We start from the raw sequence: 18,070 nt of genomic DNA on the forward strand, positions 1-18,070 counted from the left end.
AGCATGCACTGTTTGTTTAAGAAGAGGAAGAAGGGTAAAAATAATACTCTTCCGCTCCCAGGAGTCGAATCTGGACCTTACTACTGTAGAGAGGTGACTCCCGAAGGGGGCCCTGGATGGGTAGCAACGTAGTACGCGCACCACTGCGCCAAAGCGGACGTCTGTATGTTGATAATGAGCTATGCATCTTTGGCTGATATAGGCTGAGCTAGTGCTGGGAATCCTCACAGATATCTATAGAATTCCTTATATCATCAGAGTGCCATCATATACGTCCACGCCAGTGGTTGGATTTCGGAAGCAAAGGCTATAGATATATGAGTAGATAATAGCTAATCGTAGCTAGAAAAGTGGCATCACACCGTACACCTCTTTCAGCTGGTCCCAAGTAACACCTTTCCCAAAGATAAGACCTGCAACCATCTTACCAGCAAAGAGGCTTCCTCTGGGTGAAGACATGTACTGACGATAGGTGATCTCTGCACTTTTGGAAGCCATGTAGGTGGAAAGGGGTGTAAGACTCGATTGCCCTAAAATATCCAAATCTGGGTTGTCAAGAGGCGGCTTTCTTTCTTGATTCTGCTCTATCTCCCTTATGGATTGCACAACAAGATTCATTAAGTCGACCATGGGCTGATTCTCCTCATCTGACATTCCTGGAGAGGTGGCGAATTCTGGGCAAACAGACAGCTGTTCGAGAGGAGCAGCTTGAGCGTTACTCCAATCAATAATTCCCGTCAAGTTGTACTCTTTGTCAAACGGTATATTGCCAAAATGTAGATCGAGATGACATAGAGGAAATGGGCCTCGGACCCTATCCTCAATGGCCATGTGGGTAAAACCTGATTTCAGTACCCAGCATGCTGTTAACCAGTCTGGGTCATCTGGATGCGAGTCAATCGACTCCCTGTTTTCGGCTTGTCTTTGGTTGTAGAAATATTTAAACGACGTTTCCAGAGGTCCAGGCGAAGCGTGCCAATCCATAGCAATAACTTCAACGGGTTGATCAGCTTGATCTTCACGCCAAAGGCGCCCAATGCGGCTAAGGGTCAGATTTTGAAGTTCTGTAAAGACGTTTGAGAGCTGCTTCGCTACTTTAGGATGATGTTCGGAAGGTATAGTTGTCGCTAGACCATTCGGAAGGGAGTGACCACGATGCTCCATGAACATGTACGGGTAGCCAAAGGGTTGGTCTGCAGACATCCCAAAGTTGAAAACTCGAGGAATAGGGATGTTAGTATGTTGTTGGATTATCCTCATTGTGGCGATCTCACTGAGTAATGCTGTTTTATCGTTGCTACCCAGTGTTTGATGAGGAATTCGAGCGACCCAGATCACATTGTCCGAAAATGCAATTTCCAGGACAACATTGTTGAACCCAGATGTGAAATGATTCAGATCGGTGCGACATAAAACATCCGGAGGCAAGCCTGGCTGATGCTTCCTGCGCGATTCTATCGCGCACGTCTCCAGATATTCAAAGTTTGCCGAAGAGAACATGAGCTGAATTCTCTTGTGTTTCTCTGAATCCGGTTTCAGACTGTCAAAACCCTGCCAAGAGTCGCTTAGTCTTTCCATCTTGCCTGTTCAGCTGGAGATGCCTTGTGCGCAAGAAATGAAGGAGAGTCGTGTAGACCCTGTCATCGTTCACTTCACTCAGAGAACGGCTGAGGCTCTGGAATGCTTTGATCTGTAGACGCGTCGTGATTCGCTACTCTTTATCCGCGAACGATGCGGGGAGGCTTGAAACAATCAGCCAATCAAGAGTGACTTTCTCCCAACAACATAACCGACAACTCGTGCGTCTCGCCATTGCAGCAACTTATCTCAACTCATATTGCTCAACTTTGCAATGCCACTCCTACGCTTACCCACCGAGATTCTAAGACAGATCTTTGGTCAACTTGATTCGTCTTTCTTTCACGAGGATATAGGCCGCCTCACAGTCTGCAAAGAGTGGTTCGGTTTCGCTCTTCCTGCATGCTTCAATTCCATCACCCTTTCTCAAGAGGCCCTTCGAAATCTCATCATCTCTACGGCAACGAAAAAGGCTTCGCCGCTTGAAAGCAACCTGGAAACCCTAGATCTTGATCTAAGAGGATACCAATACGACACCTCTCCACTGCAGGAGTCGAATTTACAGCCTGCTACCCTAGGATTTCGTAGGAACTTGGTCGAGACTCGGAAAAAGACCCTAAATGACGACATCGCTCAGCTTGCCATTATCGTCCAACAGTCTCATAGATTGCGTACATTGCGCGTACGGGCCTGGAGATCTACTCATCCCTTTTCCACCCCGGAGGGTTATCTGTCACTATCTACGGTGCAAGCTTTGCTCTCAGTGCAAAATCTGAGCGTTTTGGTGCTGGACCTATCTGGCACCTCTCTGGAGCAAGGGAACGAACGTCACATTTGCCCATCTATCGCTGCTCTTCTTCCCACTCTTAGAACCCTTCACTTATGGATGCGCAGTATCTGCCCTGAGGTATTGAAAACTCAAGATCTCGATAGTAAATTACGGTTAAGTACGGTGGTCGTCAAATTGAGTCTGCTTCCAGATCTGCCGGGCATAACGTCAGCGTCTCACTCTCAACAATGCGGTTCTCAGGGCGGGGGGTGGACTCAATTGAAAGCGGACATACGGGAACAGGCGGAGGCTCTTGTAACTCGAATGGCATCCCCTAAAACCATAAGGATTCTGACTCAAACCCTTCCACGATTTGATACACGGTCGCTAGATGTGTTGACTGGCAAAACAATGAAACTGGATGGCAATGCGGCATGGGATGATGATGGCGAAACGACTCAGGAGGACTCGGAGCCAGAGTTCGACATTCTAGATGAGCAATTTGGTGGTTTCCTAGACGATTGACACTGTTTCTAATTGTCAAGCTTCGGATCAGCTTCTCGTATTGGCTTGGATTGCCATATATGCGGTTTGGCAATGTGATCTATCTGCCGTCCAATGTATAGCCTGCCAGTAATGGATTCCCTCACCCTATGAAGTGCTAAGGAACCTACAACATTTGTCCAATCTCACTTTTACCATTTAGCGACTTGGGCCTTCTGCAGAAACACCGCGATAAACCAACTGAGTGTGTTCCAATGGGTTCAAATGCCCTTATTAAACTGATAAAGTATACTGGAGTCTCTAGACTAGACAATAATGACCGGGTCAAGTTTGTCGAGATCCAAACCTTTAAAGCCTCTCCATACATGATACCATGAACATACGCTTCTCCCAACAAGAGATATCGTCCATTGGCTGTAGGCCGTAGCAGACAAGGAACCAGGCATCCCTCCAAAATCCACACTTCATCAACTTCACGTGTAGAGAGCAAGTCCCAACCTAAGCGCCCTTTCGTTGATATACAGAGACCGCGACCCTTGGCTGTCACTGATATTTTGTTTCTGATACTGAATTGACGGGTATTCACATCAACCAGGCCGTTGACACGTTGTTCAGGTTAGAAAAGCAGGCTAGAAAATTCCGCCAGACTCGCTCATCAACGTCCTTTTCTTGGTTTGATAAAAGGATAGACCTCGCCCCCGCGAAATGCTTGGGGCTCTGTTCGTCAGTTGTACCGTATGGTAGTACGCCTCTCAGAATCTGCAGGTTTGTGAATTCTTTATGACTTCATTCGTGCGAACCTTTCATCCTCCATACTCATTGAGTCCAGGGTCTCTAAGTTATCTCTGCTGATTTAAACTCCCAGCCACAAGTCTCAACTGTAAATAACACATCTGGCATTCTGATCATTGGGCGTTTGTAGGAAGTGTTGTCTTTGCGGTGAGATTCTGTACAAATGGAAGTGGTAGACTTGAGAAACATAAAGTAGTTTTGCTTTTTATGGCGGTTCGGTAATACCAAGAAGAGACTGAGTAATTAATAGTGACAGGGGACAACCCGCAGGACAACATAACGACTAGCATCAAGAAAACCTAAGACACAGTTTCACAAGGATTATTTGCTTTTACTTGCTCAACAGGTCCACTGAAAGCAAACCAACAAACAAGTCAACAGCACATTGATTGAAAAGTAATATGAACAAACCTGTCCTGCATTACAAACTCGTCGCCATGAATGACTTAGAAAAGGGGAATACTTTCCCACTGTGAGTATTTGAATTTATTAGATGTAGACTATAAGTTAATACGAATTTGTTAAGCGGATGCTACAAGTAAGGAAACTTTCTTAATATACATAACTACATTTAATATCGAGGCAACACACGACGACAAGAGACGGACACAAAGGCAATGCCAATCTCAGAACTCGCGCTTGGATGGAAAGAACAATGTTTGACTATAATCAACGCTTTGACAACTATCCCTTTCGATTTCTATCCATCCCAGTCTCATACATTGCAACGTCAACGGCAACGGCGGCAAACCCGCTTGGATACGAACCCTAGTGAATTTTCGGATTCATCCCCTTGTCGCGAGTAAAAGGGGCGCGGCAGCTAAACCCAAAACCGATTGGACCATCTTTGGCCGGAGAGATTCTTTTGAGATACGCTGTCGCCGATCAAATAGCATTCCCGTTTCATAGCGAGGCTGCAGTTACATTGAGAGATACGACGTATTAAGCAAGAACAAAGGGGCTTGTTGGTCTTATAGGAGCGCGAGACGGCATAAGCGAGTTGGAGTCCGGAAGAGGAGTAGTTGGAGTCTTATCCCTGTATTCTCCGACGGGGACTTGAAGGAGTTTGACTATGGAATTGGAGACGATTCAAGAATTTGCCGACGTTACGAGTCAAACTCTATCTACTGGATATGTTTCATCATTTTTCTATCCGAGCCAATGTCTAGTTTCGCCGACATCTTATTCATGAGTCACTCTGCTCGCGCGGAGACGGAAATTAGCAGACGTATAGTCATGTTCTAATCTCCAAACGTTCCCAACGGCTTGACGGTAAGACCTAATACCTATGCCAGAACGAAGGCATCGAATCCATGACATGTTGAAATATCCAAATTACTTATTACTAAAAAGCTAAGCAAGGCTGTTATGGAGGTCACTCCCAAGTCCAAGCTTTGCCCTAATGTTTCGAGACCAAGAAATATGCATTCATAACAGGGAGAACCCGCATATTCAAGCATCATCCCTAAACCCCGAAGCGAACCGCTCTCCCCGTCTCCATAAAGGTCCACAACGTTCATTTCAAGACTCCATTTTCCAAACTCTAATTCAAATACCGATGAAAGTCAAGACACATCGATACCCATCCTTTCGGAGGGACTGTCTCTGTTTGAAGATGATCGACGATATAGAATTAATCCGATTGGTTCACCAGAAATAGTAGCCGTAGATCTAGTCTCGTTAATGACTCGTAGTGCCCGTCGGGTTTCAGCGGACCAACCGTAGATGCGCAAATTAAAAGCAGCCTTGTTTAGTTTGAGCTGACGACACCTAATGTGGAGTAGTGAAAGATGTACAGAGTTTGGATGCTGTTGAATTGCACAGACAATGGATTCTAGTGGCGGCCGTTAGTTTACTCGTAGATATCATGTCTATCTCAAACTTCCAGACATCTTCTAGAACAGCGTCCTCATGAAGTGAATTATAATTTCTTTGTATTCATCATTCTCGTATTCTACACGATGCAACCGGATGCCCCATCTTCCGTGAGGCCCTCCCAGATGAATCCTTGGAGAAGCCCAACTATCGCCAGGGGCATTTACATACAATCTCACCACTCGGGGAACAAGAAGCCCACAAAAAGATCGGCACTGAAGAAATCCCCAATCCCATATCCTTGAAAAAACAGGGTAAGGAAATGCCGTTCACCGCTGGCAACCGACGACTCGTGTGCTCAGCTGCCATCCAGTTATATAGGTAGCGAATGATAGCATGTCATATGCCGATTCTTAGTATAACGCCGACCGTTGGATCTGCATAGAACATATCTTGCCCTAGTTAGTTCTTATCTCACAAGTCTAGTTCATAACGTTCCAAAACAGCTGTGGATTCCTCCGCTAATGCACGTACGTGTCGATCCTGGATCCATGATTTGCCGCGGGAGCAGTGGTCGTATATCATAGCACGATCCCTTCAGCGGGCGGTTCGCTAATCTATTTGATGCGCCTCTTTTATTTCTCTTCTTTTGTGGTTTTTGACTTCTGAATCTTTGACAACAGAGGTTGCGATATCGATTTGCCCATTACAAGATGGAGACGACGCCGAGGGAGTCGAAGCAGATTGATTTATGGATTTCTGAATTCATTACGTTTGGGGCTGCGACGGTTTTTATCGGGTTGCGGTTATTGAGTCGACGACTTACGAGAATTGAGTTCTGGTGGGATGATTGGTTTGCGATTGGTTGCTATGTAAGTCGACGACTCTACATGTCATTAACTTTTGAGCATTATACTAACTTCATCAAGGCTGTAGCTATCGCTTGGGTAGTGATAATTCCTATCTGTACGTTCAAATCACGATATTCGATACGACCGAATCTAACCTCGACCAGGGATCAAAGATGCCGGACTCGGACTTCACATCAACGACATTCATGGTCGCGGGACCAAGGTGGAAATATTGATGCACAACAGTCTCATCCTCTACGTTGCCGAATTGTTCTACGCTACTGCTCTCTTTTGCGCCAAAGGATCGATCTTGAGCTTTTACTGGCGCATGTTCCGAGTCACCAACATCAAGCTTCCAATTCAGATCTTGGCCTGCTGTTCACTGATATGGATTATCATTCGAGTGAGTATGCCCCGAAGCCATATGCTTGAAGAGAGGCTCTAACGTTAGCAGACATTCATGGGTATCTTCCATTGTATCCCCGTGCAGCGCTTCTGGGATCCCTCTGCTGGAGGCTCATGCGCCATTGAGGATAAGAAGTTCTTTTTCGGTACTATCCTGGTCCACGTTATGCTCGATATAGCAATCATTGCCCTGCCGATTCTTCAGATTCGCAAGTTACAGTTGCCTTTCTTTCAGAAGATCGGTATCATGCTCATGTTTGTGTTTGGTATTGTGTAAGTGACGACGCTACCGCAGCGTGATCTTTGCTAACTCCTGCAGCATTTGCGCTTCAGCCATGGTTATCATCGTGGCCTCAACCCAGTTCGATGCCACGTCAGAGGATCTAACCTGGAACTTGGTCACCATTGTAGTCTGGGCTTCTGTTGAAGTGAATCTTGTCACTGTATCAAGTATGTATTGAATCTTGCTCCCCTAGCCGTTGCTAACGTTTCTTAGCCTGCCTGCCTACCGTCCGTCCCGCCATCCTATACCTCTTCACTTGCACCAACCCGACATCGACCATCGGCTCCGGTTCCAACAGCTACGGACCCAGCTACGGCCGTAGTCAGACCAAGAACACGATTCGACTGTCAACCCTTCCCAACAACAAAGACAACGACGAGTCAAGCTCCACTCATCAACTTGCCGATTCCGATCAGGGCGGTCGAGGCTCATTGTCTGACTTTGAGAGTCATGCTATGGATCGATACCGAGGAAACGTTTCAACCGTCACTGGTCGTGCCCATGATCATGGCTCAGAAGAGTTCAACACTGGTTCGCCCTTTGGCGGAATCATGGTCAAGAACGAAACAACTGTTCGTATTTCAACAGCTAGACAGTAATAATGATATCGAGAAGCAAGGTAAATGGAGAGTGAAGGGTAATACAGATGACAGGATAACCAATTCGACTTCGGTGTATAAACGAAAAAACCGGCTCAACAGTCACGAAGCAAGAACATGTCTCAATAGAACTTGATAGAATTTTATCAAACATCACTGAATCTCACATATAATGAAGTAATCAATTCTTCTTGAACTAGAAGTTTTTAAATTCTTTACTTTGATGTTCCGCATCCAGGAGATTCTGTGATCCGAAGCTATCGCATATCGGGTCTGGGGATCGGCTTCGGATCCAGGAAACCCGAACTCCAACAGCTCCGGCAGTTAGTTAGAAAAGATACCTTTAATGCATACAAAGGATTATTTACCCCAGATGTTATTTAGATACAACCCCATATTCCTTTGCCGCTTGCAATTACCGTCGCAGCCCCGCAAATATTTCGCCCAAGGAGTTCTGATCCGAACACCTTAGTATAAAGACCGTCCTCCGGGCCCACTCACTGAGATGTGAATCCAAAACAACACAACAACTCAGTTTCACATACATAGAATACACGAAAATGGTCTTCACACCTCCATCGTGGGTGCCAAAGCTCCCAATTGGTATGAACCAACCAACCCTCCTACAGAAATAGTGCTCATTCTGTCAGATCCTCCCGACGCCGACTTCCTAGCCTGTGCGCTCGCCAAAAGACTCGACTTTTCACCAAACGAAGGTGTTGAATGGGTCAAGGTCGTTTCCATCTTTTCTGTCAATACTGTAGGCTAGAAGCGCTTGTTTTTGTCAACGGGTTAACTGATGATTTGCAGATCGATAGCTTCACAGTTACGCAAGCTATTCATCGACTGAACGGCATTATTACACCCGTGAGCGCTGCACACTCTGCTTCAGACCTGGACATCAACTGCGGTCATCTGGGGTCAAAGCGCTCTTCACATGCGCTAGCCGTCTTGATATCGCCGTCAAAGCAGCCAAGACTGTAGGTATTCCTCAAGATCGCATATTCATTCTAGCTACGCCAGGCGACAACTCAAAACTGCCTTTCACAACATTTGATAATCTTGTGAAAGACGGCGCAGACCTACCAAAGTTGGAACCACTAAAATGGGTTAAAGGCCAAGGTGCGAGGCAAGTCGCCTTCCTCTGCTACTCCAGCGGAACGTCTGGACTTCCAGTAAGTGCAAAGGAGTACTGTTACACGTTGACTCACTCACCGATGACAGAAAGCAGTTATGATCTCCCATAGAAACGTTATCGCCAACGTCCTTCAACTCACGACATACGAGAGCGTTTCGAGAAAGAAAGATGGAATCGAGACGCAAGCATGTCTCGGTGCCCTTCCTTTCAGCCATATTTACGGATTACTCATTATTTCCTTTGCAAGCACTTTCCGAGGTGACGAAGTTGTCGTCCTACCTGAGTTCGATCTGGAGAAGGCTTTGGTTGCTGTTCAAACATATAAGATCGCCCATATGTTTGTCGTAAGTTGTCACTCCTGCTCCTACAATTCGAAATCTCACCACTGCAGGTACCGCCCATCATCATCCGTATCATCCATAACCAGGCCCTGTGTGCCAATTTCGACTTGAGCTCCGTGCGTTGGCTATATACTGGTGCTGCACCTCTAGGTTCGGAAGTAGTTGAAGAGGTCAAAAGGCAGTATCCGAAATGGCGTGTCGGTCAAGGCTACGGTACTCAACCCTGTGGCATAGCCCCTCCCCATGACTCAAAACTGACAGTCATAGGTTTGACTGAAACCTGTACAGTAGTCTGTACCACGAGCGAAGACGACATCGACATTGGATCTTCAAGCTCTTTGGTGCCCGCAACTAAAGCCATGATTATCGACATCGAGACGGGCGAAGAGATTACAGAGTACAACAAGCCGGGCGAGCTACTCGTGCAGACACCTTCGTTGGTCTTGGGTTATATTAAAAACGAACGGGCTACATCTGAGACTTTCATCTGGAGGAAGGACGGTCGCTGGATTCGGACCGGCGATGAGGTTCTCATTCGGCTAGCGCATTCTGAGAACGAACATCGCGTAGTGGTGGACAGACTCAAGGAGCTTATCAAGGTCAACGTAAGCCTACTTCCACCCTTCCAAACTGGATGTTCCAGAAACAGCGGCTGATATGTACACAGGGTCACCAAGTTGCCCCAGCAGAGCTCGAAGCTCATCTCCTTTCACACCCATACGTCTCAGACTGCGCTGTTATCCAAACACCCAACGACAAGGCCGGCGAGGTATCCAAGGCATACATCGTCAAGTCGGATGCTTGTGGCGGTCAACCTGACGAAGCGCTTGCTCGTGCAATCTGCAAACATGTTGAAGATCATAAGCAAAGATACAAGTGGCTTGGAGGTGGAGTTGAGTTTATTGAGACAATCCCAAAGAGTCCCAGTGGCAAGATTCTCAGAAGATTGCTGCGAGACAAAGAAAAGGAAGCAAGGAAGAGTTTGGTGGCCAAGCTTTAGCTGTTCTTTCCCTTCGGGTGACTGAATTGCTGTTGGCAAGAATTGATATTCCAAGCTACTCCAATCCAACAAACCGTCTGTGGAAAGACACTAAATAAACACAAATTGACTTTAACAAATATTAGGATGAAATCGCCTGCATCAAAGGCAGATGAGACAGCAAAGCTACTTTTGTTAGAATGAACTGGTGTCGCTGACGGTTTGTGATGTGCACTACCACACTGAGGCGCTTCACATTCGTCCACATTGAAACAATTCTAAGCTTTGTCTCAAAGGACGCGAGTTATTGTTCATCTTATTCTATAAAGTAAAACAACATCTACCTGCATTGGCGTCGGAGTCTTTGTGGTAGCCAGTTAATGTAACAGGAGTTCCAGCGCAGACAGTATCCATCCATGAAAGTATGTGCGTCATATGACAACAAATGCAAAAAGGAAATCCTCAGTACAAGATATGAACTCGTGACCTTTGTATTTGCATAACAGCAGTAGTTTGTACGGCACCACAGGGGGTAACCGTCGACCAAGACAATGTGCTCACCAACTGCACCAACCCGGGCATGATGTTTTTGAAACTCAGGAGTGGTATTTTGGCATTCAAACGTTACACAAGGAGAATCAAACTGTGAATGTAGTACTTCTGCCACTGTTATCCAAACTCATCGAAAGTTCCGCGGGTCCATCCCAAGACGCACTTGGCACAAATCTACACCTATTCCACTAACATGAGTCTCGAACGCCTCGGAGGAGTGTTGCGGAGTTCCAATCTTCAAGCGATCGAATGGCCTGGGAGCTTGATAGTCGACAGATCAGTCCAGAATGCAATGCTACGTTTGAGATGATAGTTGATTCGATCCAAAGGATCAAACAAGCTACTTGTGAATCTGTACAGCATATCCCTCGACCATCCAAACCCACATCACCCGCCCCCCCGGAGCAATAGGTTCGAAGAATGCAATAGGAATAAGCATTGCTAGTTCTCTTGCATGTGGTGTTTCATCCTCCTGGCCGTGCTTAATGGGGCCGCCTCTTGCGCCTGTTGCACCCTCCGATCTTGAAGGTGCTGTGTGGTATTAAAAGCAGTGCGGAAACCTTGACCCATCATTTGAACTCGACGTGGTCTTCCCGCTGTCGGCATGAATGGTAAAGCCAATTGGTGCATGAAAAGGTCAGGTCGAAGACGGCCAGTACGGTCTCAGTAGTGTCAACATGACTCTATCATCTCTGGATCGTTATTGAAGTTCTCGTTCGCACCTGCACAACTATTGTGTTTCCAAACAGCTTTATTGAATTATCAAGTATCTCGCCGCAGCCCTGGCTTGACACTGCTATATGGAACCTATTCTTGAGTATGTTGCCTATAGACTATGCACCACCCGCATTATAGGCAAGGCGGTTATTACTGCCATTGGGGTCAGACACAACATTGGGAATAGCAGCGGTGAGGATACGTTGAGTGACAGCAGCAGAACCTCGGATGCCCTCCTTCGAGATAAAATATGCAGCAAGACCAGCAACATGGGGCGCGGCCATGCTCGTGCCAGAAAGGTACCTGCTGCCGGAGTCGCTAAGGTGCCACGCACTGAGAACACCACTACCAGGTGCAAAGATATCAACTAAGGAGCCATAATTAGACCACGCAGTACGGTAGTTAGAAGATTCAACAGCACCGACAGTAATAGCGGATGGGGCAGAAGCGGGTGAGTAGTATGAGGCGTCGTCATCTGAATTGCCAGCAGCGACAACAACGGTGAGACCAGCATCAGTAGCGGCCTTGACGGCATCATTGACGGCGGCAGTATAGTAGCCCCCGAGGGACATATTAATGACAGCCTTTTTGGTGACACCTCGGGCCTTGGCGTTTTTGACAGTCCACTGTAGGCCTTGGATTACACCAGCCATAGTGCCAGAGCCGGTCTTATCGAGCACCTTAACTGCAAACATTTGACAGGACTTGGCCACGCCGTAGGTTTTGCCGCCGATAGTGCCGGCAACGTGAGTGCCATGGCCATATTCGTCCGTATTGGGAGAGCCGCTGATAAAGTTGGCACCCCAGGTGGCGCGGCCATCTGAGAACTCCTTGTGGGTGATTCGAATGCCTGTGTCGATTATATATACATTTGTGCCGGCGCCGGCAGTGGTGTCATAGTAGTAGCTTGAGTCGAAGCCGGGGGAATTGGGATTAGGTGCATGTGAGATGCGAGCGAGACCCCAAGGGCTCGTTGCTGGTTGGTGTATGCGCGCTTGGTTAGGGGGCCAAAGGGAAAGGCAGCAGCGGCAGTGATATTAACCACAGTATCCTTCTCAATATAAGCGACCTAGTCACTAGAGTTAGTTTCTATCTCATTAGAACTCAAGGTTAGAAGCGCTTACTAGATCAGAGTTGATAACATCTTTGAGCTCTGAGGCTGGAATCTCAGCAATGTAGCCTTGGAAACCACCAAGGTTGATATTCTCAATAACACCCTCCTTGCCCTTAGTCTTGGCCTTGGAAGTGATGGTATGTTCGTGCTTCTGTTTGCTGCCAGACTTCATATTGGGCTTGTACATGACGATGTAGCTGTCCGGAACAACAGCTGCAGAGTCGACCCCACTGTTCTTGATGATCGCCTGGCTAAGGGCTAAACCAACAAGTCCAGTAAGACCGAAAAGAGCTGTGGTAAGCTTCATACTGTAGTTATGATGGTTGCTAAGAGTATAATAAAAGTAAAAGTTCTTTAAGATAAGGAATAGATCTTTATTGTAAAATGTGTTGTGGGTAACAGAAGGATAAAGAGGTCTATAACAGCCTTCTTATACTTTTTTTCATTGTCTATTATCATCAACTCACTATCCAGCAGACCTAATATTTTGGTATACTATTGGGCTGAATGGCAAGAACTTCTGCAGGTGGTAGCTCGACCCCGACTAATCGAATGAGGATCACATGGCGAAAATGAAGGGTTCACACTTCGAACGGCTTCTAAGTTCTTCAAACGGCCTCTAAGTTCCAGCCTTAAGAACCAGAAACGGAGATCCACAACCGTTCGGCTTCTTAGAACGGACATAGTTCAAAGGTCAGGTCGGTTTAGCCAGCGCCCTCAGTGGCTTGTCATAGCTAAACACACCGTTAAAAAACGGAGATCAATAAGCCCCGTTCCGAAGTAAGTGCTGTGAAAATAAGTCTCGACAACAAATACATAGGAAGGACATTCCACGCATTGAACTTGGGCTGTCAACATGCACGCTAACTTAGCGCCACTTAAACTTAGGGATTACATTGATGTTCCTGCATATGTAGTCAGCCTTGAAGTAACCCCCACTCTCTCAGCCGCTTAGGCCTCCCTTTGTATATACCTTAAACCTTAATTCCTATTCACCGCCATCCTGCCACTAACGCTCATATGCATTGACGGTGGAGGTATACATATTTTGAAAAAGGCTTAAAGCAGGCCAGGCAGGTCATATGGTTCCTGGGTCTTGAGTGGGCTTACAATCTAGACCCTGGGCCAGATTTATACCTCCTCATTATTATCTACACCCAGGCAATAAGGTTCATAGGACCTTGGAAAGTGCACCAAGACAACATACTGGCATATGATGGGTTATAGGTACGAAGACTATGAGTCTGTCAGCCTGGTCAGTTTATATAGCCTAAAAAGTCGGCTGGCTGATTTATTAAGGCTTTCTTAAGCTTGTTAATAACAAAGAAGCAGAGCTTAGTCTTGTACTTAGAGGGTTTTGCTATTTATCCGCAGAGATATTAAAAAAGCTGTTAAGGAAAGCTAAGGCAGGCTAGAAAGAAGTATATAAATGATTTGTTCTTAGTAGAGCTCTAAATAGCAGAACGCCATTTATTAGGAATTGAAGTGGGATGTTCTTCCGATTAAGTAGCATTTAAGCTAAGCGATGAGCTGAATGGCTAGACAGACGAGAAAATAGGTCTCCCTAAGAAAGAATTAAAGGAATTGGACTGGGGGCTTTTCGCCTTGAAAACGGAATTTCGCTAGCTTTATGTACATGATACCCACATTCGTAGCAGCTGTTGGGTTTATGGTCACTGCGCAATCGTGGTGCAGCACGATGTTTCGCAGAACTGCAAAAAGAGAACCCCCAGTGCAGGGCTTGAACCTACAGCCTTCGACAGTTTTGACGAACGGCGCTCATGAGAACAACCGTTGTTCGCGGTCAACGAACGATGTGCTAACCGATTGCACCAACCAGGGTCAAGTGATGTTGTTGGAACTTAGGAATGGAATCTTGGTACAGAACTGAAAAACGAGAACCCCCAGTGCAGGACTTGGTCCTGCAGCCTTTGACAGTTTTAAATAACGGTGCTCCTGAGAACAACCGTTGTTCGAGGTCAATGAACAATGTGCTAGCTAATTACACCAATCGGGGTCGAGTCAGATTGCTGAGACTTAGGATTGACATCTTTGTGTAAAAGTGCAAAAAGAGAAACCAACCCGCGATGAAAGACTCGAACTTTCAACCTTCGCCGGTGAATCCGTGTATAATAACAGAACGGTGTTCTAGGAAGAAATTCTGAGCTTTATCTCAAAGCTCGCGAGCAGTTGTTCATCTTATTCTCTAGAGTAAAACAACATCTATCTGTATTAGCGTCGGAGCCTTTGTCGTATCCATGTAATACAATAAAAGATCCAGCGCAGATAGTCCACCCATGTAAGTATGTCTGTCATATGACAAGAAATGCAAAAAGGAAACCCCCAATCAGGGGTAAATATAACAAAAGAATACAACTGTAACTCCCTCACTGACTCTAACGAGACGAGAAGATAGGAGATGGACTGATCGCACTCACCACGTGCTACCCCTCATGAACGAGGGGTTGATCCAGCCCCCTAAGGGTGCGGTAAGAAAAGCAGGAGATTAACCACTCCGGCAGTTGCGGGCCCGAAGGTGAAAGAAATGCAGATTAATTGAACTGATATAGGCTTAACATCACAAACTGCTGTTAACTTTCTCTCCCTCATAGAGACTCTGTTGGCACAGGCCCGCACTTCACGGCACTGCATCGTCGAGCCGCTTCCGAGAACCACAGACACCTCAAAAGCTGCAAGCGACTCCACCGAACTGCCCCGATGGGGTAATCACCCATCTTGCCCTTCTCAAAGTCTTTCACCTCTCTCCTTTCATGTTCATCGCTAATCTGTGTCTCCTATCGCACACCACACACCCGTCAGGCTGCTGACAAGCAAGCTCTCAAGCACGAGGGAATCATAATATCATCTGCCTTTTAGACCTTATCCATAAGGTCAACTTGAACCACAGCAAATAGACCTTGCCGCTAGTAGAAGCCTTAGAATTACCTGTGGCTCCTGCACCTGGCACGTCTACTTCTTTCGCGCTTCCCATGAACCCTCCCAGCATCGTTAGCCTTCTTCTTCACGATCGCCCCTCTTATATTTCGACCTTCAACACAGGGATTTATTTTCTTTTTATCACAATTCTCTTTGCTTCTACATCAGTCGACAGGAAGTAATATAAAGCTTATCGACGCTATACCACATCGCAATTAAGCTGCTTCGCTGCTTCACCTTCAATGCTGTAAGCTTCTATTTGGCGACCGTCTAGTCATATACAAAGTCACCTGGCTGAGGTGAACAGCAGATACAGAGCCCTACAGATCAGTATTCCTTCCAGTTCGAGCACCCGTGTCACCGGGTTTGATTTCGGTCTCCCCTTTTATAGGATGGATGAGACTGGACAGCTGGGCCAAGGGACAGGGGGCGATCAATAGTCCGGTTTATCAATATTGCTTCCAGCTTAAGCACAACAATGCCAATCAGCCGAGGGCATCGAAGATCTAGGCGTCCATACTATCAACACGAATGTTTACGTCTTATGCAATATTTAGATTAGGTATGTAAGAATTGCCCGAAGTTTATCATAAACTCAGCTAAAGATTATCTTTCTCAGGTTCAAGAATCAAGGTTTCCGACCAGGCTTGCTATCAGCGACGAGCAAATGTGTGTTGAACAGCCTATCCTCGCACTTACCCTGACCACGGAAAGCATCAGTCAGAATCAAGGGGGACCAATCACTTCCCCCTACAACACCTGGGAAGCCTTGTGTGTCAAGAGTTGAGCGTTATAGTGTTAATATGACCACGGGAATCATCAGTCGGAAGCAGGGGGGAGACCAAGGCTTCGAGGATCACTCCCCCCCCATAACACCTGGTTGCATGTCATATGTATCAAGAATTGAGCGTTACAATGTTAATATGGCCACGGGAAGCATCAGTCAGAAGCAAGAGAATACTATGCTGCTCTTACAGTTACAGATAATGCTTTTCTAATATTTGAGGATTTTAGAGTAATTTAGGATAATCTTAACCTAAGCTTAGAAAGAGTTTTATGGGGCTCGTACTTGTCGCGACTGATGAGATGTGCCGTTGCTGTTGCTGTAGAACCACGGCGCTTTAGATGTTGGCGACCCGAGAAGCAGGAGGACGTCTGGCCATGGCCTGACAAGTCAACTAAATTTACACTAAATTTGCATAAGCTTAGACTAAATTTACCTACATAAGCCCTGGTTCCGCTGTGAGCAGCCATTGTTGTGACTAATCTGCGCTTTGTACGGAGTACAACACGGGAAGTGCGCGCATTTTACCTTGGTTTAGCCGCAACCTCGCTTTTCTCAAGTACTCCAGCTTTATTTTACTACATCGGCATCCAACACAGCAACTACCACTCTTCATCGAGTTTGCATCCCTTTTCATGCTTTTACATCTAAATCGATCGCTGAAGATATGGTCCTATCAATACGTCACTTATGTAATGCCATCCGACTTCATCCGGAGGTGGTCAGCCCCTTCTACTGATAACAGCACTAACTCTGACATTAGTTCCCTCGCGACTGCCCATACTAGACCATTTACGCATTTTCTCCATCACATCTTCCTCATATTCATGCACTTAACACACATCTTTCACTTCCTTGACTACTGTCAATACCTTTCACAACAGAAATCTACATCTACTCCACCAAGACGAATCTAGAACTGCGAGGAAAGCTTCACGGGTCTACTCCAACAGGAGTTCCTTCATAGACTTCATTAACCTAGGTGAGCTTTGAAGCATGATTAAATCCTCATTTAGGTTGGTTTTAGCCTTGCGATATTATTAACTTAGAAGAGTATTTTTCTAACTTGAGGCAGGTTTAGGCGGCCGTACAAGATGAAAAACAGCGAGAAACCGGGCAATAATCAGCCTCAAGGAGTCTACGCCTGGACACAGGGCCAGGGAATAGCAAAAGACTTATCATATGACTCATATCCTAGGATATCTGAGTTGGCAGGTCAGTCACAAATAAAAGCAGCCTCAATATTCGATAATTTTAAAAGCCTAACCTTGGACCAAACATATCAGAAAAACATCTTCATTACATAGGATACGTTTTCCAACATCTATGAGGCCGAACTTGCCGCGATTACATCGCCTGACAGGCGATTGCCAGCTTGAAAGCCGGCACGTCAGTCACAAATGCAAGGCTGCGTTTGAGATTATCCTTGATTTCAAAGTATCAAGCAAGGCACTCGACTCTTACGATGCCTTCGGGCTATTTGGACCAGCCACTGACTCCGGAATGCTTGTTGGCTACAAGAACTTGAACGAATATCGACTTCTTGAACTGCAGATCTTGCTTGATTCCAACACCACCGTTATTCACTTTGGTCTCCTGGTCTCCCATTCCATAGTTTGAGCAAGACTGTTGACAGCCGGGTCAATCGGCACACTCCCATCTAATACTTCTCTGCCAGAGATCCTTCACCGATGAATCCTCACTCTCTTCCGGTCGGTCCGCCTTAGTCCCGCCCTTTCGTGAAAAGCGGCGATGCCCTGGAATGCCCTGAAAAAAGGAATCGAGATAAACCCTTGATTTAGGTGGCTAGGCTATTACACTAAAGGGGCAAAGCTTAGCAACAGGTGGTATACAGACAGAACGCGAATTAAGAAAATAGAATATGATAGAGGATTGATAATTTAGCTAATAA

The 18,070-nt window shown here is 46.2% G+C and overlaps 6 protein-coding genes, 1 non-coding gene and 1 pseudogene across 8 annotated transcripts; 3 read left to right on the forward strand and 5 right to left on the reverse strand.

The window, feature by feature from the left end:
* Positions 1 to 49: 49 nt before the first annotated feature.
* FOXG_19886 lies at positions 50 to 158 on the reverse strand (annotated as a pseudogene). Its single transcript has one exon. The product of its transcript is annotated as a tRNA-OTHER (tRNA).
* Positions 159 to 323: 165 nt separating this feature from the next.
* Positions 324 to 1,626, reverse strand: FOXG_08792 (uncharacterized protein). The gene has a single exon (XM_018387821.1). The coding sequence runs from the start codon at positions 1,576 to 1,578 to the stop codon at positions 343 to 345; it is 1,236 nt and encodes a 411-aa protein (XP_018245746.1). The 5' UTR covers positions 1,579 to 1,626; the 3' UTR covers positions 324 to 342.
* A 170-nt stretch (positions 1,627 to 1,796) lies between these two features.
* On the forward strand, positions 1,797 to 3,148 carry FOXG_19887 (uncharacterized protein). Its single transcript, XM_018400167.1, has one exon. It carries the CDS (start codon positions 1,853 to 1,855, stop codon positions 2,870 to 2,872), a length of 1,020 nt encoding a protein of 339 aa, XP_018245747.1. The 5' UTR covers positions 1,797 to 1,852; the 3' UTR covers positions 2,873 to 3,148.
* A 2,912-nt stretch (positions 3,149 to 6,060) lies between these two features.
* FOXG_08793 (uncharacterized protein) lies at positions 6,061 to 7,762 on the forward strand. The gene is made up of 6 exons (XM_018387822.1): positions 6,061 to 6,330; positions 6,388 to 6,424; positions 6,474 to 6,712; positions 6,764 to 6,987; positions 7,034 to 7,164; positions 7,211 to 7,762. The coding sequence occupies exons 1-6, from the start codon at positions 6,172 to 6,174 to the stop codon at positions 7,594 to 7,596; spliced, it is 1,176 nt and encodes a 391-aa protein (XP_018245748.1). The 5' UTR covers positions 6,061 to 6,171; the 3' UTR covers positions 7,597 to 7,762.
* A 394-nt stretch (positions 7,763 to 8,156) lies between these two features.
* FOXG_08794 (uncharacterized protein) lies at positions 8,157 to 10,111 on the forward strand (the record flags this gene model as incomplete). Its single annotated transcript, XM_018387823.1, has 7 exons — positions 8,157 to 8,199; positions 8,247 to 8,356; positions 8,407 to 8,506; positions 8,569 to 8,771; positions 8,821 to 9,078; positions 9,126 to 9,680; positions 9,743 to 10,111. The coding sequence occupies 7 exons, from the start codon at positions 8,157 to 8,159 to the stop codon at positions 10,073 to 10,075; spliced, it is 1,602 nt and encodes a 533-aa protein (XP_018245749.1). The 3' UTR covers positions 10,076 to 10,111.
* A 1,328-nt stretch (positions 10,112 to 11,439) lies between these two features.
* FOXG_08795 (uncharacterized protein) lies at positions 11,440 to 12,744 on the reverse strand (the record flags this gene model as incomplete). Its single annotated transcript, XM_018387824.1, has 3 exons — positions 11,440 to 12,109; positions 12,193 to 12,392; positions 12,448 to 12,744. The coding sequence occupies 3 exons, from the start codon at positions 12,742 to 12,744 to the stop codon at positions 11,440 to 11,442; spliced, it is 1,167 nt and encodes a 388-aa protein (XP_018245750.1).
* Positions 12,745 to 14,163: 1,419 nt separating this feature from the next.
* FOXG_19888 lies at positions 14,164 to 14,279 on the reverse strand. The gene has a single exon. It is a non-coding gene; the product is annotated as a tRNA-Gln (tRNA).
* Positions 14,280 to 17,583: 3,304 nt separating this feature from the next.
* On the reverse strand, positions 17,584 to 17,815 carry FOXG_19889 (uncharacterized protein). The gene has a single exon (XM_018400168.1). The coding sequence runs from the start codon at positions 17,764 to 17,766 to the stop codon at positions 17,635 to 17,637; it is 132 nt and encodes a 43-aa protein (XP_018245751.1). The 5' UTR covers positions 17,767 to 17,815; the 3' UTR covers positions 17,584 to 17,634.
* Between the last annotated feature and the right edge of the window lie 255 nt (positions 17,816 to 18,070).

Source organism: Fusarium oxysporum, chromosome 2 (genome assembly GCF_000149955.1).
Source record: "Fusarium oxysporum f. sp. lycopersici 4287 chromosome 2, whole genome shotgun sequence".
Taxonomy (NCBI): Eukaryota; Fungi; Ascomycota; class Sordariomycetes; order Hypocreales; family Nectriaceae; genus Fusarium; species Fusarium oxysporum.